This window comes from Paramormyrops kingsleyae, chromosome 8 (genome assembly GCF_048594095.1).
Source record: "Paramormyrops kingsleyae isolate MSU_618 chromosome 8, PKINGS_0.4, whole genome shotgun sequence".
Classification (NCBI taxonomy): domain Eukaryota; kingdom Metazoa; phylum Chordata; class Actinopteri; order Osteoglossiformes; family Mormyridae; genus Paramormyrops; species Paramormyrops kingsleyae.
Genome location: NC_132804.1, coordinates 25,726,495 through 25,754,003, shown reverse-complemented (window position 1 = coordinate 25,754,003; position 27,509 = coordinate 25,726,495). Strand labels below are relative to the sequence as shown.

At 43.8% G+C, this 27,509-nt stretch overlaps 1 protein-coding gene across 1 annotated transcript in view; it reads right to left on the bottom strand.

The window, feature by feature from the left end:
- The window catches only part of dnah1 (dynein, axonemal, heavy chain 1), a 44,170-nt gene extending 27,406 nt beyond the window's left edge, over positions 1–16,764 (bottom strand). The window contains exons 1-31 of the mRNA XM_072715524.1: positions 16,710–16,764; positions 16,187–16,410; positions 15,661–15,733; positions 14,555–14,729; positions 14,144–14,300; positions 13,764–13,896; positions 13,045–13,206; positions 12,715–12,967; positions 12,227–12,384; positions 11,769–11,980; positions 11,047–11,345; positions 10,084–10,234; positions 9,256–9,449; positions 8,786–9,011; positions 7,615–7,734; positions 7,283–7,365; positions 7,038–7,179; positions 6,730–6,885; positions 6,308–6,506; positions 5,956–6,209; positions 5,402–5,614; positions 4,978–5,142; positions 4,321–4,442; positions 3,728–3,833; positions 2,898–3,077; positions 2,429–2,569; positions 1,939–2,102; positions 1,720–1,833; positions 1,453–1,641; positions 575–680; positions 214–327 (exon numbers count right to left, since the gene is read on the bottom strand). Coding sequence (XP_072571625.1) covers positions 214–327; positions 575–680; positions 1,453–1,641; positions 1,720–1,833; positions 1,939–2,102; positions 2,429–2,569; positions 2,898–3,077; positions 3,728–3,833; positions 4,321–4,442; positions 4,978–5,142; positions 5,402–5,614; positions 5,956–6,209; positions 6,308–6,506; positions 6,730–6,885; positions 7,038–7,179; positions 7,283–7,365; positions 7,615–7,734; positions 8,786–9,011; positions 9,256–9,449; positions 10,084–10,234; positions 11,047–11,345; positions 11,769–11,980; positions 12,227–12,384; positions 12,715–12,967; positions 13,045–13,206; positions 13,764–13,896; positions 14,144–14,300; positions 14,555–14,729; positions 15,661–15,733; positions 16,187–16,399 — 4,974 coding nt within the window. The 5' untranslated portion in view covers positions 16,400–16,410; positions 16,710–16,764. The remainder of the gene's footprint in view (positions 1–213; positions 328–574; positions 681–1,452; positions 1,642–1,719; positions 1,834–1,938; positions 2,103–2,428; positions 2,570–2,897; positions 3,078–3,727; positions 3,834–4,320; positions 4,443–4,977; positions 5,143–5,401; positions 5,615–5,955; positions 6,210–6,307; positions 6,507–6,729; positions 6,886–7,037; positions 7,180–7,282; positions 7,366–7,614; positions 7,735–8,785; positions 9,012–9,255; positions 9,450–10,083; positions 10,235–11,046; positions 11,346–11,768; positions 11,981–12,226; positions 12,385–12,714; positions 12,968–13,044; positions 13,207–13,763; positions 13,897–14,143; positions 14,301–14,554; positions 14,730–15,660; positions 15,734–16,186; positions 16,411–16,709) is intronic.
- Positions 16,765–27,509: the final 10,745 nt, after the last annotated feature.

Sequence of the window (27,509 nt, the reverse complement as noted above, 5' to 3'; positions counted from 1 at the left end):
AACAAACTATTTATAGCTTATTTAGCCAAATTATATCACACACTTCCAGAAAATACAATCTACACCATTATAAAATTTAGCTACTGAGAATGCAACTCTTCCTTCATCCTGCTAATAAAAGTTTGTAGAATCTGTTCGGTTCAGTCACTAATCCACCTAAATGGGAACTGTAGGCCTTAAAGTTCTGACTGTTTCCTAGAGCCCATAAGTGACCTTGAGGTTGTCTGGAAGCTCAGTCCGACCAGCATAGCCAGGGTTCATGGTGATGAAGACAGCACAGGAGGGTACCAGCGGGATGTCCACACCTTCAAACACGAATCGCTGTACCTGCTCATACACAGACATACTGTATAGACACAGAGACAGACCAAAACCCACAGACAACAGATACATATACAACCAAACGCACGATAGATGTTCACATTCATCACATCATTACGCCAAATCAGAGAGAAAACTCTCTATGAAATTTGCAGCAGTCAGAATTGCTGCTGCAGTGGTCAGTTATGTAATCTGGTACGTGACAGTGTTAGCTGCCCATGTGTGTCTGAGTGTGCGATTGTGCTCTGCTTACCCCCTGCATCTGGGCCTTCTGGATGGTGGTGATCTGTTGTGCCACCACAGACAGGACCTCCACGTCAATGCGGTTAAACTCATCGAAACAGGCCCAGGCCCCTGAGCTGTGGAGGAAACCAGGGGAGGGACAGCCACAGCAAACAAAGAAAGCCAAGATGGAGCTCACTCTGATAGCTTCAGACTATTACTAAATGCTAGGTCATATACTCCGATGAGCCAAAACATCGTGAATCCCATTTTCTGTTGCATCGTGTGGATCCTGCCGGTGGATTGTGGTTTCTCTCTCCTCTGACTGCTCTCAGTAGGCACTCACCTTGGCTGACTGTAAGCACCCCGCTAGCCTTCAGAGATGCTCTGACCCAATCATCAGGCCATAACGATTTAGCCCATATCAGAGTCATTCAGATCTTTAGCCCTGCCCATTTCTTCAGCATTCAACACGCCAACTACAAGTAGTAAATGCTATTTGCGTTGCATGGGGGCGATTGTAATGTTTTGATTCATTGGTGTCTAACTGTCTAACCCATCCAGGGTGGAAATATTTTTTTATGGTTGTTGTATACCTATCCCTAAATTACCTATGTGTATGTTTCTGTGTATAGGTATACCCAAGGCTTGTGTCCTGTGCTGCCTGTAGGGGGCTCCAGGCCCCCTACAACCCTCACCAGGATAAGTGGCTAGAAGATGGATGGATAGATGGATGGATGCATGGATGGATGGATGGATGGATGGATAGATGGATGGATGTGTGTGTGCTGTATATTGTGTTAGCTGTTCAATCGATGTAATATGGCTGCAGCAATGTGTTAAAATAATAAAACGAGTAATTTAATTCAAATGTTTTGCAATATTCAATACGAAGTTGCCTAGTCTGACCTGGCCAAACCCTTAAGGAACTTTCCCACAGCCATGAAGTCCAGCTGGTCTGAGCAGTTGAAGACCACGGTCTGGATGGCAAGTGCTTTCCCTAAGTCTTTGGTTGTCTCAGTCTTCCCTGTCCCAGCAGGCCCAGACGGTGCGCCTCCGAATTTCAGGTGTAGGGCCCCCGTCAGGGTCAGGTAACATCTGCGAAGGGAGAATGAAAAAGTGAGGGTACAGAATGGGGTTTGGTGAGTGATATTCGGCCTGTCTGTGAGTAGTAACCTGTCCGTCAGGGGGGTGATGACCAGGCGGCCAGTGTTGCCAAGGTACTCATAGCCATAGAGGAACTCTGCATTCACAGCTTGGATATGCAGGTCATTCCGGGCCCAGTAGTACCTGCAAAAACAGCAGGTATCACGCTGACAGACATGCATTTGGTTTTATGCATAATTAAAGTCCTGAGGCAGAATTCCTGAGCAGTTGTGTTGTATTGGGTCTGACCTGAGCTGGCTGATCCACTCAAAGTCATTGACACTAGAAACCTCTTCGTGGACAAGCTTCGCCACCACGTCCTTGGCGTGGACCTCAATGACAATGAGAGCAGATAGCACCGATCGCTGCATCTTCGATAGCTGGCCTCTCACCAGCATCACGAGGTCTCCCAGCTGAAAATGGGCCCAGCAAAACAGGGTTACAGACTTTACTGCCCAGGTGTCGAACTCGCTATTCCTCATTCAGGTGAAGGTAACACACTTTCTCAAACTAGAGGAGGTGGTATCAACCAGTCAGATGTCTTGGTCCCTCCTCCTCTAGTTGCTTGGACCCACCTCCTCTACAATCTGAGTGCTTATCTCTCTGAACCAATCATTTTTCCTTCTGCCCTCAGAACATTTTTCTGTAAGTAAAACTCCCATGACCATACCTACCTTAAGTTTGTTTCCTGTCTCTCAACATTCTCTTGTTACAATTAGAGCAATGTGCAGGTACTAACCTGTGTCTGCAGCTGGGGGTACAGCCGACTGGCCAGGTCACCCAGCTCCAGGGCTCTGGACACTTCTGTGGTCCAGAAGGTCTGGCATCCAGCAATGACCACCTGCCCAGGCCAGTGTAATACCCACTCTGTGCGTGTTTTCTGATGGAGGGCATGAGACAGGCAGGTCAGACACAGGGTGAGCACTGCGTTGCCATAGTCATAGGGCTCTACCCACAATACCCTGAGACAGACTCAGTGGGTAGAGCCATAACTGGTAGAATTAGCTGATAACATTTAGATTTCATAAACTCATTACACATCACGTTTGGCATTTGCGGAATTTATCGACATTTAAAAATTCCTGCAATAAAATGTAGTCGAAGAATTCTTGCAGTGAAAAACATTTTAAAGAATCTGATAAACACTGTAGGCCATGTGATTAGCAAAACACTGTGGATAATGGTATGTCAACACCCAGGAAGCGGACCTCTGGGTAATCCTGCAGGGAACGTTCAATGTTGTCCCTCAACGTGGCCTTCATGGCTCTCTCCACTTCACGCAGCCAGTCCTCCACATTCCCAGAGGGCCACACGGGAACGGACAGCCTGACCTCCTCCCCCTCTGCTGAGTACATGTGTGTGATCTGCAGGTCGGGCTGGAACTGAAGCTATTGGGCAAGAGTTCAGATGCTTCAGAGACACCACAGAACCTGAGGGGTGTGATACAGACCTCAAACCACTGTATTTTCTAGCAACTGATATTTTGGGGAGACACAGTGTTCTTAATTCTTCAAACAGCTTTGAGGTATATTCAGCCAACTTTCATGATAACATATCATGGGGTATTTCAGGAACTTTATTCAACGAATGAGCAAGCTACAAACTTTAACTTATGTGACTACTATTCTAAATATACTCCAATGAGATGTTATGTGAAACATTATACTTTAAAATGACAACACTGCCTCCTCTAAAAGGTATTTTTATTTAATCTATACTGTATATGCCATTTGCACAACTGCCCTTTGTGCAGCAGACATTTGCACTGGTCTTCTTTATCATACATTGTAATTTGTTGTATTTATCCCTCTCTACTGGACCAAGAAATTTTCACTCACAGCGATAAAGTTCTGTCCTATCCTATCCTATCCTATCCTGTCCTATCCTATCCTATCCTGTCCTATCCTATCCTATCCTATCCTGTCCTATCCTATCCTATCCTATCCTATCCTGTCCTATCCTGTCCTATCCTACCTTACTTTACGCTACCCTGTCCTGTCCTTTCATATCTGTGTAGATGATGGGCGGGGGCACTCACGCGAGCAATGTTCTCAAAGCACTTGCGGAGATGCGGCTGCACTGCCAGAGGATCCTTAGTGTGGGACAGGATTTCCAGGAGTTCGTCATCCGAGAGGAAGTAGAATCTAAGCCAGTGTCAAAGAGGAAATTCAGTAGGTCACACATCACAAATCCAGGATTTTGCACTTCAACAATATAAAGGCTGTACCGGCTTATTCTCAGCTATATCAATAGAGTTACAGTATATAGTATGATGTGATCCACAGTAGGGGTGTAACAATGTACTATGGCACAAAATCATTTATTAATGTTAATGTAAGAGGGTCCAATAGGCATATTTTGATTTGAGATTTTATTTTTGCTTTTTGTACTGGAGTCTGCAGAATAAGGATGAAACTGCAAGTAAAAAAGAAATGGCTTTTTTTTTGTAAATGCATGTGCCTAAAAAGGAATAAATAGGAACTGTCAGATCTTAGTTTGTTTTCAGTTTTGTTTTGTTGAATATATTATTAACGTATCAAACAATGAGCCCTAAATCCTGAGTAGAATGTATCCTTACACTCCACAATGTATCAATAGAAAGTCCACAGAAATCACCCAAATCTAGCTCACCTGGGGAAGGCTCCTCTCTTGGCCTCCAGGTAGTCGCTCAGGCCTTTCTGCACCATCTCCAGCAGCTTGTTACAGTCCCTCAGGCTGGCCAACAGGCGGGCATCGGGGCAGAGCTCAATCACCTGAGTGACATGGCGTAAAATCACAATTACATTAAAAACATTATCTTCATGGGGATCGGGCATTTACCACACAGCAGTTTAATGGAAAACTGTAGAAGTTGTAGAAACAGTTCAAAGTAAAAAGTATATTATCCATGCAGTTCAACAAGTAGAGCGTTGCACTAACTACCAAAAGGTCATAGGTTTAAATCCCAGAAATCATACATAAGTTGCAACCCCTCCCTCTACTGTAAATCACTTCAGATAAATGTGTCAGATAAATGGATAAAAGTCCATATGTATTTAGATATATTGCAATGTATTTTGACTATCTATCTCTCTATATATCTATCTATCTATCTATCTATCTATCTATCTATCTATCTCAATAAATACAAATCTCTTGGTCACTTGCCTTTGACTTATAGTACTTCATGCCTCATCATTGTATGAAAATATTAATGAAGATTTTTGCCTATAATACCCAAAACACAATTACTGTCCCTTTCATTAAAACATCATATTCATCTCAGCCTGGTGATCCACAGCCACTCACCTGCCTGTTGTCGTTTGCACTCTTCATCACCTTCCTCCAGGTGCGCTCCATGGTCTGGTACTGCTTCGCTTTCAGGGGAAGCTGCCGATTAATGTCCTCGGAGCTGAAGATGGGCTCGAGGTACAGCCATGAACGCTGGCATGTGAGCCACTCTTCTAGCACATCCTGCCACCAGGGGGAGACAGAGAGGCACCATTTGAAAATGACATAATATAATAATCAACAAACAAATATTGCACGTGGGTAAATGCTTGATTGTTTGTGTAGCTGAATGCTTATTTGACCAGCCAATTTAAAGTAAGGAACATATTGCAAACAATGAGGATGTAATTGCAAAACAATGGGATCTTAGAAATACTGACATTAAAAAGTCCTAATGTGATTGCACAGCACACTTTTCCCAGGTGGGTATGTGTCTCTGTACCTGCATGATCCTTAGCTTGCTCTCCCATGTATGGATGCGTCCTTCAAAGGCCTTCTTGTAGGGTGAGAATGACATGCTCTGGGTCATAACGATGTGGTCGTCCAGCAGTTGGAAGACCTCATCTGGGCTCTTAAGAATGTAGGTACCCGTTTCTTTGTAGGGCAGAACCTCAAAGGTCACGCTTGACCACTGCAGCTCCATCTTATCCAGAGCCTGCAAAGCATTAGTGCTTTAATTATAGCTTTCTGTCTATAGCTTGTATCTCTCCTTTGTAATACAGAACCCAATTTTAGCACCAGTGCAAAACTCGCATCTTTTTTATGCATTCTTATTTATTTTGTATTTCTGTGTTGGATTTTTTTTTTACCTATATAAGGGTTTATGCACATTCAAATAAACCTTAATTTCAAATTACCCTTAATTTATGCTGAGTGGCACAGTTTTAATACTTTTACAGGTTTCCACATTTCAATGATTCTTGGATAAATATAACATTTAAAGATGCACCATATATTCCCCAAATAAAAAGGTACAGACAGCCGCCCGCCGCCCACCTGCTCGATGGCGAACTCCTTGCCGGCGACCTCGGCCACGCGGCCTATGGCCCCCATGTGCTCCTGCAGACCCATCTCCAGGCAGCGTGAGAAGGTCAGGCCGGCTTTGGGCTTGACGTTCAGGCCGATGCTCTCGGACAGCAGCTGCCAGTGCCGGCTGCGCATGCCTGGGCTGCGCAGCCCCTGGATCAGGGGGATGTACGGTCGGAAGTCCTCGATCCTCCTTTGGATGTCCGAAGCCACTGCTTGGCAGTCTACATGTAGACGGGGAGTAAGCCGGCCTTCAGTTAGGGGAGTGAGGTGGGCTGATGCTGAAACACCTGGAAGTAGAGGGAGATACAGCAGCACTCGCCTGTGGCGTCCTTCAGCTGCTTGATGCACTTCTGAATGGTCCTGGAGGCCTCACTGACGCTGCTCTCCAGCTGCTCAGGTTCGATGGTGGACAGCGGGTCTTGCATCCAGCTCTCCTGCCAGCGCAGCCAGTCAGACGCTGTGGACCACAGGTCACGGAATGGCTGGAAGTCGTTGGCCAACTTTTGCAGACTGTTGTACTGGACAGAATAAGAGGGGCTTATAATATATACTTATATTTCTTATATTTTATACTGCTTTGCACATGGCACACATCAGAACTTTGCAAAAATTTTGATTAATCGGAATTGACTACCTGATATTTCAGGACACATTCAGATTAGACTATTGTTTGGTGGCTTCAGGCTACCAGCTTGGCGCTTTTGTAGCTCAGTAAATCCCGGAAAGGTGAGGCACACTCACGTTGGTGACGGGAACGCCAAAGAGCCGTTCTCGGGTGTTGTAGACCTGTGCCACACTCTGTGCCTCCTTCAGTTGCTTAGCAACTCGACGGACCTCGTTGGCCACCTCATGGGCACGGCTGAGGTCCGTGTGGCCAGCCAATCTGGTCACAGCCAGCTGCAACCGTGGAATTTAGAGGTTACCACGGAAACTATATACAGGGGTATGACGCCAGACATGTGACTTGTGACCAGATCACATTTGACCCCCCCCTCCCCAGCACCTTGGGCCAAAAACCTGACAGTAAGCTGGACTGGTGCCTCGTTCACCTGCAGGGAATAAACAGACTCTTGGAAGTTGTTCTGGTCAGCCAGCAGAATTTTGTGGAGACGTTCCTCATCTGACTGATGCTGGACGGTCACAGCGTCGATCTGGGTCAGGATCTTCTGCGGCCATGCTACAGCGTCCCACCTATACAGGGTTTCAGCATTCATCCTCATAATCCTCACGCCAACCCTCTAACCCAGAACCTCCCAGTGATCTCCACATTCACCCCTGCAAGTTCTATACTTACTTTCTCCTGAAATCCGCATCTGAGACACTGTAGAAGAACTCGCTCAGCAACTCATAGTCAATCAGGGCTTTGGATACAAGCTCCTGCAGCAGAGCGATCAGGAACAAGAACAGGAACATCATGGCAATTCTACAAAACATATCCCAACTGATAAACTCAACCTTAAAAAATAACCAGTAAGGTGTTCTTGGAAATTTTTAGTTTAGCTTGGTCGTATTACCACAAGTAACCCAAAAATGCAAAATGCAAGATTTTATAATGCAAATAAACTGCCTAAACTGTGAAACTTTTAAGAAGGAAAAGTAAGTGAAAGTCGGTGTGAGGAGCTGTACCTTAGGAGTAATAAGCTGATCTGGGATCTGTTTAATCCACTCCCGCAGTTCTGCAAGCTCCTCAATGCTGGTAGGTTTCTCGTAAAGCTTCTTGCTAATAGCCTTGTACTCCTCACATGCCTGCAAAAGCAAGCACACTATAATGTGTCATAATTCAATCATTTACAAGGGCATTTATATATTTTCTACAGTTACAGCTGTTGTTAGCATGCTATTTCCATTTATATTCACATGTATCTAACAGGTGCTTTTGTTCAAATCGGCATACAAGTGAGGCAAACAGCATATTTTGTTTCCAATATTGATATTATAGCTTTTTAACATAGATCTCAGCCAGTTCAGGACCCATAAGCCACAATGGTGGAACTCAAACGGGGATGTACGAAGAATGTTACGAAGTCAGCACAGATGCGGCAAGTATAGATGGTTTTAAATAATGCTTTAGAAAGTAACATCAGTATTTGAGTTACTTATCCATTAAATTTGCAGGTCATCATGGAAGTAGAAAATGTTGAGGCTATGTATTGAATAATAGGAATGTGTGCTCTTTATTACATCTACCTATAAACATGCACATGTGACTGTGCAGGCACGGTGATGTACGCGTGAGAGTGCAGGCGCGGTGATGTACGCGCGAGTGTTCAGGCGCGGTGATGTACGCGCGAGTGTGCAGGCGCGGTGATGTACGCGCGAGTGTGCAGGCGCGGTGATGTACGCGCGAGTGTGCAGGCGCGGTGATGTACGCGCGAGTGTGCAGGCGCGGTGATGTACGCGAGAGTGTGCAGGCGCGGTGATGTACGCGCGAGTGTGCAGGCGCGGTGATGTACGCGCGAGTGTGCAGGCACGGTGATGTACGCGTGAGTGTGCAGGCACGGTGATGTACGTGTGAGTAGACTCCTACTTGCAGCAAACACATGTGACCCAGTTTGATGAGTTCAAACATTTAGATATCCAACCCTATTTAGGGATGTGACTTATCCAAGTTTTGCTTTTTTTTTTTTTTTGGGGTCAATGGATCAGGGTCCCAATACAACTGTCCCACCCATTTCCCCCCCCCCCACCATCTGCACCCCTAATAATGAGTACAATGGGATTATTTGACCAATATGAAGTGAACAGTATCACCAGCACAGTACAGTGAGAGCTTAATATTTATGACACGGAGGCTCACATCTTCCATCTGTTTGCGCAACCTGTGAGTGAGCTGGTCCAGCACGCCATTGGCCAGAGCCCGGAGCTTCCTCAGCAGCTTCTGACGCGTAGCCTCCACACTGACCATGAAGGGCCCGATGACGATCAAAGCCGGCAGAGAGTTGTTCACCCGCTCCTGTTCCAGCAGGTGGCGATCTACCTCACGTTTCACCTCCTGGGGCGTCCGTTCCAAGTGACTAAGTGACCTGCATCATAACACAACTCAACATGTAGATCTCACCTGCAGAACTGACTCCATTAAGATGTGTCAGGTAAGAGGCTTCACAGATCTTACCTAGTAGCAGTAGCCGTGGTTTTTGTAGTGTTTTTTTTTTTTTTTTTAAAAACATTAAAAATAATAAAATATTGATTTATAGGTGAGAATCGCTTTCTGTCAGAGGTCTGTGTGTATTGGGAATGACTTATTAACGCGTGGTGCGATGACGTTACCTGAGGTGAGACTCGATGTCGATGTTGTGCAGCTCCAGGTGCCGTTCATACTCATGGGCGTAGGCTCTGAGCGGCACGGCAGCCTGTTGCAGGCCACGGCGGACCTTCTCACGGAGCTCACTCACCCCGTGCTCCCATAATCCCACGGACTCCAGCAATGGCGTCCCACAGATGAACATGTTCTTCATCACAAACTGAAGGACATGGAAAGGATATGCTATACTGCTCTCTGTGGGTAGTCCTTAGGAAGCCCTCCTGAAACACCACGCAACCTTAACCAAGATAAGCGTTATGAAGGTGGATGGATGGTAAGAATGGATGGATGGATGGATCAATGGATGGATGGAACAATGGATGGATGGATGGATCAATGGATCAATGGATGGATGGATGGATCAATGGATGGATGGATGGATCAATGGATCAATGGATGGATGGATGGATAAATGGATCAATGGATGGATGGATGGATCAATGGATGGATGGATGGATAAATGGATGGATGGATGGATGGATGGATAGACTTGCTGACAGTTCATCTCACCCCCGACTCCAGAAGTGAGACACAGACGCACTTTTATTACATGATGATAAGAATGAGCTGTGATTCACCCCCATATGCTGGAAGTTCCCAAGGAGACCGGTCAGCTACCAACTTTCATTTGTACACATATATGATACAATATTATTTGCTTTTTCATGCAGGTCATCTGAATATTCATAATTGCATCTCTTTAGAGTATACAATACTGTCCATCAAGGGTGAATCTATGATTTGGAGAAATGTGAGCACAAATAACTAATGACTGTTAACAGTGGGACACCTACCTTATCCAGCTGGGGAATGTTGTGTGTGGATAGGATACCCTTGTCAAACAGGTTCATGACGGACATCTCAATGACCTCCAGGGAGCTGCTGTAGTGGACTCCAGTTTGGTCAAGGACAAGGTCCACCACAAACAATGGATTCTTCTTGGGTCTGGCAATAGAAAATTTTAGATGAGAGACATAAATTCACGCAGACTATTTTTGCTGCTAGCAGTCCTAATGCCACATCACATGGATAAAAAAATGATCCAATCAAAAATCATGATAGATGTGACGTCACTTGTATGGGATTCTGTAGGAAGAGAGGAGCGGAAAATGAGTATAGTACTGTGCATAAGTCTTAGGTAGTCAAGGAAAATGATGTTTAAAATGATACTCATGTTTATATGAATCTATGATATGTCTGTCAAAGTGTCAGCCATTTCTCCTAAAGTCACCCCAGTATTTCCAGCAACCATTCAGTACACCCATGTATTTCTTGACTTGACCACTAACACACCTCATATAGCTAATCAATATCTCATTGACTTTTTAAAGTCATTTAATGAACGAATTAATTGAGCTGGGGGTGAAAGTTAATGAATACATGGAATGGCTGAGGTGCCCCTGAGGAGAGGTTTTGGAACTGAAGCGGTGTTCATCTAGCCATGCAGTGAGATACTGGCAGCTTTTTGAAAAACAGAGGAAATTTGTGATAGTTTTTATCGTGTTACTCATAATTTCCAGATATTTTAATATCAAAATGTGTTTTTGTTCTGAGCAAATATACATTTACTTTCCAGATAATCAGCTTTCAACATTTCCTTTGAACACACCAGACTTTTGCACAGTACTGTAGCTGCAAAGGGGGGCCCAACTCCATATTAATGCATATGGGTTTAGAATGGGGTGTCATAAAAGTTCCTGTAGGTGGAATGGCCAGGTGTCCCAACACTTCTGTCCATATAATGTATGAAAACATACTTGTATGGGCTATTGATGAGATCCGAGCCCCAGTCCATGTCCTCGGGGCAGTGCAGCACATTGTGACAGGCATCCAGCAGCATCTGGGCCAGCCCCACCAGGGAGTCCTGTACCAGGAAGCGGAGCGAGTCCTGCATGACGTGACGGACCAGCGCCATAAGGCGGCTCATCTTAGACAGGCGGTACACGTCCCAGCGTGACTCCGACAAGTCGAACCAGCCTGGGCCCACGTCCCGCAGGCTGGAGCGGATCCCCGTGCAGAGCGTCGTGACCCAGGTGTCTCGGAGGTACAGCTGCACCTGATCCAGGAAATGCTGGAGTGTTACTATCTGTCACTGTCACCTAACTACTGCCATCGCCCAACATCAAAACATTGAGAGTGATCACTGCTTTACAGACGGAAAGCAGATTAAGATAGCGATAGATAGATAGATAGATAAATAAATAGAATGATTGAATGATTGCTTGATTCTATTAATCTTGAAGGAAATTGCAGGTTTACAGTAGCTCAAAAAACACAGAAAACACAGACAGTTAATATAAAGACATTTAGGCTTTAATAGACAGTAACAATAAATAATAGACAACAATAAACAGTAACAGCGTTAAGTATCTTTCTCAGGGGTATAGAAGCAACAATATAGATACCATGAAATTTCAGGTCACTGATGTATGTCTAGGATGTAGGGCTCCTGCCAGTAGGGGGCAGTGCGCTGAGGTACCTGTGATTGCGTCTGAGACTGAGCCGCCTCAAACTCTTTCAGTCGCAGAGCCTTGGTGAAGGTGATGTTGAATAAACTCATGGCTGCCACCTGGTCACATTCTCGCCGCACTTTGCACAGGGCGTAGATGACCTCTGACTTGGTGAGCAGGGAGTTGAAGGCTATGGCAGCCCGATTCTTCTTAAAGGGGTAGTCAGGGATGGGGGCAGAGCCTGAGGACAGAAAAACTGAAAACTTGCAAAACGTGGTTAAACTTTTCAAAATAATAGTCTCAGGAAGTCAGGGATGCCACTGCTGAAGAAGGAAACATGGTGAAAAGCTACTTTTCCTCAACCTCACTTCAGCTTTTGAGAAATTGGCTCCTCCCACCTCCTCATACCTCTTTGGTCCTATCAGAGCCACTGACACAAGGATTCCTCCGTGGTTAAGAGTGTGCTAACCCCTAATTGGTAACTGACCCTTCTCGGGAACACGCTCTGGCTCCATTTGAGGAAGTGTGATATGGGAAAACTCCTCTGGATGGGTCTGCACCACCCGGTCAAAGCAGATCCGGTTCATGGTGCGACTGTACTCCAGATAGATCTCCTTCTCCAGCTGGCTAACACATTTCTCCAGCCTGGAAAGGACAACACAGTGACACAAAGGCTGTGTACAACTACCATCAAACACTTATACTACAACCCTCATCACAGATACAATCATGTGCAAAAGTCTTAGGAAGTCAAGGAGAATGATGTTCAAATGATCTATGACATTACAGTATATCTGTCGACATTTTTTAGCCAAGTCATTTCAAAACCTCTCCTAAAGTCACCCCAATATTTGCAGCAACCATCTAATGCAACCGTGTATATCTTGTCTTGACTACTAGTATACCATGTTTGGCTAATTGGCTAAAATCCCTGCTCACGCCCTGGCATTCAGAGTGAAGGGCGACATGTCTCACAGTTTGAGCCGCAGGCCGGGAGTGGAAAAGGCGCGGTGTTTGATGTGCTCGAACTCCTGAGTGCCTAGAGTTGGTGTGTCATCCTGCACTGGCATGCAGTCGACGGAGAAGTGATAGAGTAGCAGAGCCTCGGTTCTGGCCCTCATCTGTTGGGCCGCCAGCACCCGCTGGGCAAATATACGCGGATCCTCAGCACAGAACAGAAGCTGGATCCTGGGCACCCAGGACTGGAGCGGGTGAAGCATCCATTCACCTGTGGGCCGGGGAACAGCTCCTAGCCTTTAGCTCTCCTGCAGAGTCAGACACGCGACTTCCGTCTCTCGTACCCACCTTGGACCTTCTGTCCTCCATTGATGATGGGTTTTCCTTCTGTATCTCTCAGCCTACCAGAACTATCAGCCCTGTGGACTAGGTAAAGTTTCTTTTCTGGGTTATAGTCCAGAACCCCAACAGACTGCCAGCAGAACTCCAGCTTTGAATTCAGTGGGTCACCTGTAGAACCAGGGTACAGAGGAGGAAGGAACTGAACTTGGATTCTCTCTTACTCTCATTACATTTAAGTTATATGGGGTGATGGACAAATCACATGACTATGGACCGGGGAAATTCCATATCAAAGCATCTTGGGAGTAAACTTCACAAGGTAAAGCAGTGATAGTTTATTTCAAGACACATGTACTCCTCACATATCTCTCACTCAAAAGACTGACATACCAAAATACCTTCTTAATAGAATATAAAAAGAAAAACAGAAAAGAAACACAACTTTATGTTGACAAGAGCCTGCTTGAACCAAATGTATTTTCTAAATCATTTTTCAGGTAGTGCTGCTTCTTTGGGAGACCCGGGGATCTTATAGAACAGTGCAACACTGGACAGTGTAACACCAATCACATAACAAAGTGTCCATTGAAAAACCTTCACCTTGATGATTTCTTGTGATTAACACCCTGATAAACAACAGTCCTACAATCCTCCATTACCACAGTGATGTTGTATTGGTTGTGTACCCCAGTCTTCCACATTCCCAGAGTGCCCCAGTACTTTACATTCTGCTGTCCCATCATTGCTGGGAAGTAACGCTTTGCCGGGAACTGGTTTGCGATCACATGACCCAGGCTCATAACCCAGTTGCAGCCAGTCTGTGGATGTGCGGCAGTCAAATTCTTCATTATCAAACACCTGTTGGGGACCAATATGCACATACTGACAGGTGAGAAAGTCAGGTCACAGGCAACAATCGCTCAGCTCATGAGTCAGCCCTCCGTGTGACCTTATCAAACAGAATATGATGTAGTGAGTCAGAGAGTTATTTTAATCTCATAAACATAACTCCATTTCCCCCTGAGTGTCTTATGGAAATCACTAATGGTAGACGGACAACATCAGTTAAAAAAAACACGTTTTTCGTTTTGTGATGCAAACTCACTTCAAGAGGCAGGTAGTTTGATATCGGCAAACGTGGCCATTGGGGATTCATCGAGTTGTCACCAGTGCTCTGAATAGCAGTCATCAGCTGCATGGAGTCAATGCCATGTTCTGCCAGGAGCCGTGTGATGTCACAGCTCAGGTATTCCCGTCTAAGTCTACAAACCCAAACACAGCACTCACATGCTACAGAGCTTCTGCCACAGTTTCTCTGTAAACTATTTTTTTTTACTTGTCCTCTTTTTTAAATCAGTAATCAGTAATATTAATTTCACATACATTTACACGTCATTCCATTTAAATGCATTTCAAGTATGTGAATATCAATTTCAAGGTTTTCATGTTTATTCCCACTGAACGCCAACGCTATGTTTCGCTGGCGGTTTTAGCACCGTTTGTGAGGCCCGCTCACCTTTCAATGGCGATCTTGCGAGGAAGGCGGCCTGGCGGACGGAGGAAGGGCAGCTGAACTTTAGGGACGTAGCCTGTGGCTGGAAAGTCTGTCTGCAGCAGCACCTCTGTCGATGGCCCATGTCTGTCCTCCTCCTGAAGGCCGTGGATGTCTTTTGGGGTGTGGAAGGTAGACACTGTGGAGCACAGCACAGATATTTCACACGTTACCTTTCCAAAAATCACGATTTATGTAATTTCTTAAGACTATATTGACTAATCAATAACCTTCACAAATTAAAAATCCCAGTATGGTATATTTTAGCAAGTCGCAGGAAAGAAAAGTACTAATCAACATCTCACAATGTGAGAACAGAAATACTGATAAATACTAAATTAGACGTCTTACTAAATATGAATATTCATACAATGGCGTAACAGAAAGGACACAGATGTATAATTTGAATACAAAGGTCTGTTTATTGGGGGTAAGGAATGAATCCAAATTAAATATTTGGGGGTACACCTCCCCCACCCCCCCTGCCCCCTGGTTCCGACGCGCTCTATTCGTATAACTCAAATTCTAAACCCACATACTTCTGTGAGTACATAGTTTGACACTTGATGTCTGAATAGAAAGTAAAGTGACACATCATACCATTATGATATGGTAAAACTTATTTGATGAAACAAAGGTCAAAGTTTAAGAGGAGATGAGAATTCATGGAAGACATCTACGACAAAACAATCAGTAACCAACACATGTTTAATGAGGTAATTAGGGTTAAGAGGGAGAGGATAGCCAGCATCAGTGTGGATGGACTCATGCATCAGAGCAACAACAAAACATCAATGAACATGTTACTGTGAAGCCCAGATGAGATGGACTACCTGCAAACATATCATGATAGGAGTCAACATCGAGTAATTGGGAAATAACATCCATCCATCCATCCATTCATTTTCTTTAACAACTTCTATTCAGGGTGGCAGAAGGTCCAGAGCTTATCCTGGAAGCTACAGGCACAAAGCAGGGAACAACCCAGGATGGGGAGCCAACCCATCGCAGGGCACACTTGGGACATAAGAACAATATAAAACTTCACTTCGGTTGCTGCAGACTCTCACCTTTTGGGGTGTTTCCCTCGTAACCAGCTTGGCACAATAAACTCTGCTCTGTCATTGGACCCTGTAAAAAGGACTGAAAACCAGATGCATTCAACATCAGACAACATGGAGCTTGATATTGCACAATAAAGGGACACTGAAATAATCCATAATAAGCCAAATAATCATTTAAATGCATCTGTGTAACAAAATGTCATTTGACAGGACAAAAAATAACAAAGTTAACAAAACAATATCGGTATAATGAAATTAACTGGAGACAGTCAGTCTGATCTTGCCTGATAAGATGCTATCAGTTTAACTGTTTATAATACTTTTAATACATTTGGAAAGAAAATGTTTCTCAGTTCTAATGAGACACTAATAATTACACTAAATACCATATCTACAAAATAAGGCACAAAGGAGCCTAATCTGGGTATTAGCTGTGTAATGAGATAGCGTTATTACTAATGATTGATCAGGGAAATCATTTGCTGCCTGTCACATCCAAATATTCTGCTTTTAACATCATGTGTGCCCTGACCTGCAAGCGCGTGCTGGCCGCAGTGGAGATAATCTCCGAGTAGCTGACCGTCTCCTGCATGACGGAGAGCTCCCTGGCTGGGCGCAGCTTCCGCCGTTGCCGGTGCGCCTGGAGTCGCTGAGGCTCCGTGGGTCTGCTGGGGAGAAGTCCATAGTCTCCCGATCGCGGAGCAGGTCTTTGGTCTTTGTGTGATACGCTTGGTCTGTCCTCCATTCTCTGAAATACTGTTACAATATCGTAAGACTGTCAGTAAGGAGCTCTCCAGGGAGTCATGTGCTTTTCTTTTACACAGCTTCAAAACAATACTTTTAGTTCTTATATTTCCAGGGACTGTACGATTCATTTTAAAATGACACATTTGACACTCTTTTCATAACCAAAACACGATGACACACAGAGCTGAAAAAAGGGGTAACGATTTGGAAATTAATAAACATAGAGTAGCGAAAGCAAATTGATTCATACAGATGTAGTTGTTTTCGAATTTAGGCGTGTTAACCGTTTCGTGGCAAAGGAGACGTACCTTTAAAAAGTAAACCAAGTTACTCCTTCTCGCCCGCAATCTCTGTTTACTAGTCGGGAAGGACGCTGAGGCGGTTGTTAGGGCAGTACCTAATTTAACCGCATGGCGGCGACACCCCTAAAACGCATTCTATTTTGCGACAGATACTACTGTAGTATTAAAACATTTTAGTGAAAATAGTTACACGGTAAATATCTTTTACCGAATGTAAGTTTCATTAACAGGCCAATATGTCATGAATTACCACCACTCACATTCTGTTAACCGACGACAATGATCAAGGCATGTCTTGAGCTGGTAAAAGGAACAGACTTTCTATGAAATCCACTTTTGTGACCCCTTCTGCAGCAATAACTTCAACCAAATATCTTTGATAGCTGTTGATCACTCCTTAGCCCATTCCTCCTTAGAGAACAGCTTCAGCTCAGGGACATTGGTGGGCTTCCTTGCATGAACTGCTCACTTTTTGACTTGGGCATTTCAGAACATGAAGTTTTTTCAACTTTAACCATTTACTGGTAGAACTTGTGTATTTAGGCTCAATGTCATGCCCACTTTTCCTTGAACTTCAGTTCAGGGATGGATATTCAGAAATTTTCATGTAGAATTTGCTGATATAATTCAGAATTCATAGTTCCATCAAGCTGTCCTGGCCCAGAAGCAGCAAAGCAGGCCCAAACCATGATACTGTCATCGCCATGTTTCACACATGGGATAAGGTTCTTCTCCTGGAATCCAATTTTTGATTTTTGCTAAAAATTAAAACTTCTCATTCAAGCCAAAGTCGTTTATATGGGACTCATCCGTCCACAGAACATTCTTTCAATATACTGTACTTCTGGCTTATCCATGTTTAGGAGATTTAAATGGGCTGTGATGTTCTTCTTGAAGTTTGGTACCTTTCTCCTTGCAACCCTGCCATGCACACTATTGCTGTCCAGTGATCTCCTGATGAACACTGACAATAGCCTTGGATGTTACCCTGGGGTTCTTTGAGACGTCTCCTAGACCTACAGTACCATGCTCTTGGGGTGATCTGTATTGATCTACTACATCTGTGGAGGGTAACAATATAAAATACACAATACAACCTCCTCAGAAATCTCTTCTGATCAAGCCATGATACAGTTCCAAAACCCCTGAAGATTAGACTTTTGAAGACCCAGATTTATGTTCTTTATGTCCCAAACTGACAGCAGACTGACTTGAATTTCCTCATCGAATTAACTGATTATCGTAGAGGTTCACATACTCTTTGCAAATATGAAATATTTGATCATTTTCTTCAATAAATAAAGGAAAAAGAGCAATGCCTTTGGACATTGGTTTAATTGAATTCTCTTTATCTAGTTTTAGGACTTGTGTGAAAATCTGATCTGGTCACATTTATGCAGAAATAAGATAAATTCTAATGGGTGTGCAAACTTTCTAGCACTATTGTATTATAAGTGCAGCTTTCAACAACAGAGCCTAATATCCCAGTTTGAATGACACATACGCATGTTAACATGCATGCCCTGTGATGGCTTGGCGCCCCCTCCTGGGGGGTTTCTTGCCTTATGCCCATAGACTCTGGATTAGGAGGCCCTGAATAGGACAGAAAATGGATGGATGGATGGATGTTAAGATGTAAGTACTGTATCATTGTTATAAAAAATGTCATGTTATTTAGAATGAAAGAATGCAGCATTTGAAGTCTCACCTACAGAAAAAATAAACTGCCATTTTGTGTAATATGGTGGATCTTCTCATAAGACAAGTTGAGTGCTTCCCCCCAAAACGCAGTGCTGGGTATAATGACTGCAGTGCCCAACCAAAGAAATGTCCCAAAGGCTTTTATTAATAGCTTTACAGAATGTCACTGTATACCTGCGTCACCCATGTTTAGCAGAGGATGCCAACCTCTTGGAAACCAAGCCAGCTTTCCTGATTTAGCACAGCTTGCCTGCAAACACCTTGTATACCAGCTTTCTCTGTACCTGGTGAGAGAATCTTCAGTGTAGCAGGAAGAAATTTAGGTTAGAACATTGCAATCAAAGTGGTAATACCTTTGAAGATCTTTTGCTGATTAAATGCTACAATTCTGAACAATGAGTCATGTATTGGAATAAAGTACAATTGCATTTGCTGTGAGGTTTTGCTTTTTGATGTAGCACTGATGTTGAACTGAAAGACAAAGAGCAACTTAAAGTAATTAATGTTGCCATCTATTCTTTTATTTGAAGAGCAGTGATGACACACAACAATGAGATGTGTCCTCTGCATATAACCCATATGTGACATAACAGGGGGTAGCTAACTCAGCACCCAGGGAGCAGTGCTTGGGGGGGAGGGGGGGGGGGGTGGGACCTTATTCCAGGTGCCTTGTTGGTCAGGGATTCAAATCAGCGACTTTTAAATTACAAGTGTGCTTCCTTAACCATTACTCCACCACTTCATTTGCTTTTCATGCTACAAAATAAACCCTTAATCAGCAAACAGTAACGGAAACATACATTTGATATTTGCCTCATTACAGTCATACAAGTAACCCATCCTATCCATCTGGCAACACACAGACACTCACAAGAAAAGGAACTGTAGATTCTTCAAAAATGCTAAAACACATAAACAGTTAAATATGCAAAATCAATAAGTATGTCCTTATAGAAAAGGACTTAGAGGACCAACCTAAAGCAGATGTGTATTTATAGAGTATGTTAAAAGTTATACACAGTTTTCATATTTCAATTCATTAATGGAATGGGGCACAATTCAGAAGTTCTGAATTTTGCACAACCCTGTTCTTAGCACACAAGGAGATATCCAGGCCTGGTCCTAGTGTCCCTCAAAACTTTGGGGAGGTCAGTGAGGCACCAGGAGATGGTTAAGAGTTGAGAGCAGGCGGCCCAGTCAGACTCTGTTTGATGGATGGGCGAGTTTGATCACAGCCGTAGGAGAATCTGAGCCCTTTGATCAGCCTTACAGACAGTGCGACACAAAGCAAGTGTTCCTGAAGACCTTCTGTTAGCTCTCGCACCCCTTGCCCCCCACTAGCATGTAGCCCCCCACCTCTTCACCCTGCTTTTATGGGGTCTGTTATGAGGTTATGCCTGACTGAGCTTGACTCCCATTTTAAAGTAATAGGAGCAGCATGTGCTTCTAACTTTAGCTGGCCCTGAATGCCAGATGTTGCATGGATGTTGTGTGATCAGATCAAACATGGTACTTCCCCGCATTATTGATTGCTGAAAGAACAGAAAGAATCATCCACGTGGGCTTTCTGTGTGATGTGTTTATGTTTCAATGTTCCTCTGTATATGTGACATGGGGCAGGATCTTCTTCAGAAGAATTTAGACCCAGACCCAGGCTGATGCTTTGCAGCTTCAGATAAGTGTTTCCGTAGTGTGTGGTGACTCGTACATTTAAAGCCTGCAGTGTGTTTATGGGTAACATTGTTACCTCACACCTCCAGGGCTGGGGATGCTCTCCCTGTCTTGCACAGGTTTCTTCCCAAATTCCAAAGTCATGCACTCAGGAGATTTGTCATCATCAATGGTGCTTTTCCACTGCCATCAAGAACTGTAACTAATGTCTCTTTGCGGTACAGGCCAAGCATGGCCTGGTTCCTGTATGTCAATGGAAACGCGCCATAAATTACCCATAGTGTGTGAATGTATGCATGCCGTAGTGCTGCTATGGGCTGACCTGAGTGTACCTCTGCCTGTGTCCTGTGCTTCCTGGGATTGGACCATGTAAGCGATGGTAAGATGGATGGATGGATGGATTTATTTGTGTTTGCAGCTCTTTGTGTTTTTTGCATAACTTTCATGTGCGTGGGCTTGGCTGACAGCACTGTGAGGGTTTTTTTAATGTTTGGATTTGGCTATATTTATGTAACTTTTATTGAATAAGTTATAGAAGTTATAAAATCTGCATAGCGCATGTGTTTAGCTGTCTGCTGGGGATACATTTTGATGTATTCCCGGGATGAACCCATAAGACAAATGACCTCACGCTCATATAAACCATAATTGTTTTTTTCTTACCAGTTTTCATCTGTGTTTTGAGCCTTGGGGATTTGGGATTGAAGATTGTATATTACATCTACATGGGAATCCATAAGAAGTTCCCACAAAAATTGCTGTATTAAATATACTTTTATGTGAATCTACATATACTGTATTTCCATGTCTTTGCTCTCTGGGGAGGTTCAGTCTTCACCAGCCAACTCTGTGGTCTCCAGTGAGTGTTAAACCTGACCTACAGGGTTCTGGGTAAAGATTTTTCATAGCATCAGTTAGCTCTCGGAATAAAAACAAAATACACATTCGGAACTTGGTCAACATTATCCAGTGATGGGTTTGCTTATAAGATGAGCATCATAGCATCCCTGCATTCAGTCAGTGGGTCATAGAATAACCATAATGGAACTGAAAAGTACTGGGCACAGCCTCAAAGCATCCTCTCCAAGATGAAGACTAGACATATGTGAAGTCAGCATAACACTAACAGGCCAAAGTCAAGTGACAATCCCTCTCAATCACCCAGTGATCCTGACAGTCCAAAATCAGTGTCAGGATCGGTGCCTGTCTGGCCCTGTTCCATTTGTCTGTCCCCATCTGGCCAGCAGGTGGTGTTGGCCATCTTGTTCACTCTGTCTTGTAGCCCATGGTCTCTTGTGTTTCCCTACTTCCCTGGCTGCTGTGTAGCTCAATGGGTTGAGTGAGTAGCTCAAAAGGAAGGAAAAGCTTTTGGCTTGTATCTATTATGGTTTTTCTTTGTGTCCCTGTCTTGGTTTACTCTGCATGTGCCCTGTTTTGTTTAATGCTGCTTGTGCTTGTTCCTACTCTTTTCCTAGTGTGGTTACCCCTCCATCATTAACGTTCCCTGGTTCCTGCTGTTGTTAATTGTAAATTTTCCACCTGTGTCTTGTTGTTCCACAGCTTTGTTGATTGGTTTTTTTATGGTCCACACCTGCCCCTTGTTAGTCCATGTTATCTGTATATTTAAATGCCTGCCATTGTTAATTTCCTCAGTCAGTTGCTGTTCATGTTATTCTGTGTTATAGCTTTGCTCTGTTTCCTAGTCCTGCTCCTGGTGTTGCTCTGTTACCTAGTTGCATTTACTTAGTGGCCTCTTTAGTTTGTTCTTTATTTTTCCCTATTAGTTTCTGACCCCTCTTTATTTTTGTGGTTTATCCCTTTGTGTGGTTTTTTTTGTGTAAATAAAGTCGTCTGTATTGCTGTAAGCCTATCTGTGGATTGTTCCTCTTTTTCTTTTGCCCCCCCCCCCCCGTATCAGTCACGTGACAATCCCACTCAATCCCCTGCAGCTAATGATGGAGAGCATTACACTAACAATCCAAAGGCAGGTGACAATTCACCTGTGAGTAATGGCTCACAGTATAAGATTGAGCGCTGGGCTCCCAGACCATAATGCCTCAAGCCATTTGTTCACCTTCCTGAGACCTGATACCTGTTTGTCGCTCTGTCTACTTCCTTTGTACTAAAGTAAAAATCATTTTGTTGCAATCCCCAAATTTATTGACCATGCACTCAAATACACCCCCTATGCTGTTCTCCCAACCCACGTCACGTGGTTCTGTTAGCTATCCCCACCTAAACCAGTCTTACACATGTATTATTGAACCGCTGTTGTATGTTTGACATGAGGAATTAGGTTGTGTAATGTATAAATCAGTGTGACCTGCTGATTTTTGGGAGTCAGAAGAAAGTGTTCTAACATTCTAAAAGAAAAAAGCAAAGAAAATGAAGTGGCAAATAATGTGTCAGAGTCAGCTGATATGTCACTTACAATCATGTCGATGTATTTTAAATATAATAAAAGTAGGAACAAAAAAATAGTGGTCCATTGTGACCAGCTTAGCACATGGAATGTGAAAAGCCGTAGGTACTGGGTGTTTGATTTTAATGCAGGCAATTCGAGGGGCAGCTGGTTTCTGCGGCCGGTGGCCCTTTGAGATGCTGGAGTGTTCATTTCGGGTGAGGGCGAGTCAGGTGGGCAGGCGGTATGCTCATAAAGGGTATTTAAAGGGAAGCAAATGACTCCACGAAAAGGACTCGTGAGACTAAAAGGGATTCCCCCCCCCCACCACGCACAGCCAACATGACTGCATCTGGTTTCTAAAAACACAAAGCCATAAAGGGGAAACCAGCACTACCCCCCCCCAGGCATATGAACAGCATCTGCGGTGCTGGTTTAACGAGACCCTCCACCATATGAGCCCATACAGAGGATTCCAACACAAGGAAGACAATAACACTGAGAGTAACAAATGGAAAAACACAACAAAACACATAATCAACATTATGAGACACTCAACACTCAACATTATAGAACACCATGCAACAACACTAAGTATATACTCACTACGCTACACATCAACACAATATGGCAAGAAGTGCTATAAAACACTTAAAAACACCACACACCATGCACACCACACTCTAAACATGATTACTTTTTTATTCTTGGTACTGAAATGCTGTTTCTCAACCCAGTAATCAGGGACGCCCCCAGACAATCTACATTTTTACTCCTGCGCAGCTCCCAGCCAACTGACAACACTGAATACCTGGTACAGGTGTGCTGGGAGCTGGCAGAGAACAAAAATGTGGGGAAAAATCCCTTCGTTAAACATCTAAATACACTTCAAAAGAGAAAAGGAAGCCCACTGGAACTGAACATCTCTCTGTTAAACAGGAAGTAATACATTGTTTTCCTGGATAATCAGAAATGCTCTGCCTGCCGCAGCCAGATTCCTGAGTCCTGCTCCCTTATTTTAATACCATCTGTGAAATATAAAACATTTAAGAAAAACATAAAGTGTAATATATAATTCAGAAAAAGAACATGATATGAACCACGGACATTTGTAATACAAATTATGTCACATCTACGACGGAAGCTGTAATTCAAAGGAAATTGAAAGTCTTGTAATAATGAAATGAGTTTTGAAGTCTTCAACTTGGGGAGTGTGTGGGGGGTTTTGGGTTTTGTGGGGGGGGGGGGGGTGCACTGGCTTGTACCGGGGCCCCAGCTGACTTCTCAGTCCCTCAGTTGCCAATCAGTAGAAACCTCTTCAAAGACTCTTTTTTTCTTTCCTATCAAAATTCCACTCATTCCTCTTTCTAACAGGGCTAATGATATTAAAATTAAAGGGAATTGTAGCCTTAGCGCACATGTTACAGTTTAAGACAAAGGTGCCCCACCCCACGTAACACACATAACATATTATCGGCATGGTAATTAACTGTTTTCTTCAGGTTTTTTGTTTTGCTCTGGTCTTTTGAACTTGTGATCCTGTATTTTGTTTTTTATTAACCTAGAGTTTCTGCCTGCTGTTTTTTTATGTGTTTTGTTCTGGTATTTGTCTTGTGCTAATGTTTGTTCTAGTATGTGGATTGTTCTGCTATTTGTTTTATTTTAGTGTTATTTTTAGCTGTTTTGTTCTGGTATTTGTCTTGTGTCTTAGCTTTCATTTTTCTAGGTTTTGTTCTGGCATTTGTCTTGGGTCTTAGTGTTCGTTTTTAGCTGTTTTGTTCTGGCATTTGTCTTGGGTCTTAGTGTTCATTTTTAGCTGTTTTGTTCTGGCATTTGTCTTGTGCTAACACTCAGCTCACATGTTTCCGTTTGGTATTCCCTTGTATTTGCTGGGCTTTTTTTTTGCTGCATTTTGCTTTCGTGTTCCATTCTGCTGTTTTACTAGGCTTTATTTAATTATTTATTTTCACATCGGTCTTGTGGCTTCGTCTGGCCTTTATTAGCTGCCTGACAGTTTAATCTGTGCAATTTATTCTCCAGAAAGACTCAAAGGGCTCAAGTGCATTCATTCGCATTAGAAATCCACACACTCAGCATTCACATACGCTATTCATACTGTGTGTGCACACGTGCGTGCACACACACAGACACACAAACACACACAGGTTTGTAATTTGTAATTTGTAGTATCCTTGTGGGGATTGAAAGAATGTCCCCTCAAGGTAAAAAGTTATATGCTTTTATCACATTGTAGAGAAACCTGGTCCCTACAATATAATAATTACAAAAATGCACACTTAGATTACTACTGAAAATCTTATAAATAGTGGCACTTGCTTTAGACTAGTTTAACAGCTGTGGGGCAATTAAATTCATTCAGTGGACACTTTTGTCCAAAGTGACATACAAGTGAGCGCAGCTTGGGGTCAGAGAACAGGACCAGGCAGCTCAGTCTTTGTCTTGCATAATGGCCCAATGTTGGTAAGATTACTCTGTGAGCCAATGGTTTTGAAGCCATGACCATGTAGTTATATCCAACCCTATGAAGTTTCAGGGTTTAAGCCAAAAACTTCTTCCATCCATCCATCCATCCATCCAACACTGTGCCATGGTGAGCCTACAGCCCAGGGGTGTTGGAGGGACATGGATACCCTGGCAGTTTCAGGGGACCCAGCACTTTACAGGGGCCCATAAATACTTAAAATTACAAATAAAATTGGGAGGAGGGGGTTCAAGAGCATATCTAAACAACTTAAAAACTAGCAAGTGGCACAGAATTTCTAACTACACCCCTGCTGGAGCCTTCCCCAGAGCGCCCAGGGCATGAGGCAGGGGCAGGGCATGAGGGGGGGGTCTGGGCACCAACCCAGCACAGGGCACACTCACACTCACACAGCATTCACTTACACCTATGGGCAATTTAGTAATTCCAATTAGCCTCTGCATGTTTTTGGACCATGGGGAGAAACCAGAGTACCCAAAGGAAACTCCACAATGACATGGGGAGAACATGCAAACTCCACAATGACATGGGGAGAACATGCAAACTCCACAATGACATGGGGAGAACATGCAAACTCCACACACGTGGAACCCTGCCAGAGACTCAAACGCTGGGGTGAGGCAACAATGCTAACCACTGCACCACCCTAACAAACAACCTGTTAATTAAAAATGTAAAAATGAAAGAAACACAAAACAAACTCAGGGTCACATTAATGCCAATACAGAACAGAGGCTTCCTCCACCTGAGCACCAGATCACCGCCTCAGTCACTGAGTGCCACCAGCAGCCGAATCGCTCACTAGGTCATCCAGCTGCCACATGGCCAGTCTGCTCCTCTCCATCTCGCCCCATTCCCTGGTCCTGTACTGTGTACCTTTGGCCATTGAGCTGATCATCAAACCAACACAAGCTCCTCCCCAAAGGATGCGGAGTCCTGATTTGTCGCCTTGCTTCAGATACAGCTACGCTTCCCATCCCCCCCCCTCGACGCCACCCCTACAATGAGATAGCCCAGGCCTCCCCTACACCGCTGTAGATCAGACAGCAGAAAGCTTCCCCTCTTCTATACCCCGAGCCAGAATCCCTTTGATCTCCGCAGTGACCTTTGAAATGTCCACATAAATCCATGCCCAAAGCTTTTGCTTCCCATATAAACAGAAACACTATCTCGCGAAATTAAAATTAGGGAATCCGAACTGTCCCCTCTACAGTGAATGTGCTGCAACTAGATAATCACATTACACCATTCTGATGTCCCTCTGCTGGCTACTGGCCCAGTTCAGGAGAGTCTTCTAGATTCACTCCTGTACCTGGCAGGAGTTTGAAAGTCCTGGCGTCACGTAACTGAACTGATCAGCATTTACAGCACTGCAGCAATACACTCTGCGGACACAGGAAGCTGGTTATCTTGTAATTTGTAGAACAAAAAGCTCAATCGGTACAGCCTTCAGTTAGGATTACAAATTATGGAAATAACTTATGGAAATATAATAAATGTGTCACAGATGTTGCATCCCGTGTTAAGCACATAGGGGCAACCATGTTGGAAAATGCTAAATAAAAAGAAATGGAACTTTACTCGGGGGCACAGACTGTGATTTACAAGGACGGACATGGTGCACAGTGATGCTAATTAGGTGAGAGTCAGGGTAAATTCTTCACTCGTGATCGATCACCTGGCAGTGGGCCTGGTTTCTTTAAAGGTATGATGAGCTGATGATGTGTGATAGATGATACGACGCGCAGATAGAGGGGCGCGCGCAGAAACACACTCCGGCACACACAAGCTTCAAGAAAGAGAACCTAGACATGTCTAAACAACTTAAAAATGAGCAAGTGGCACAGTCTGTGTGCATGTGTGCGTGCTTGTGTCAGATGTGGGAGGCAGATAATTAGAGAAATTTTCTGGTTCTTTGTTTCGCTTCTTCATCCTCTCTTTGAACATGTTTTATTATGGCAGGACTCAGCTCTGCCCAAATGAGATTTCACTTGATTTGCTCTGTCAATATTTTTTCAGGTTGTAAAACAGCTTAACAAGCTGCGGGCTGGAGCGGCTCATCTCGCCATCAGTGGATGGTAAATTATTCACAATGGCCGTCAGCTCGGATAAGCTCTCCATGTGTTTCACATTATCACCGAAACGTGGCCCCAAAATGTAGATGGTTTTCTTAGCATGTGTCCCTAAAATAGTTTCGTATTTCCGTGTACTGTAAGATGTTAATGGTGTACATGTTTTGTGACAAGGAAAATGTAAAAAATCACAAATTTTCACAAAATGACCTCATGAATCTCTATATCCCTTTATGATTGCCATGTCCCTTTGATTCAGGTTCTGTAACAATTCCAAATTTAAAAAGTTGCTAATCAAAATCCTGTTTTTTCTCCTTTACTGGAGGTTGGGCTTGGGCTTCTCCTCAAAAAGGCCCTCAGGACTCATCTCTTATCCCAACTGCAATTAAAAGGCACATTTTTTGCATATACAAATATATGTATCTATGGGTTTAGTTTTGAACTCGATTAAATCGGAT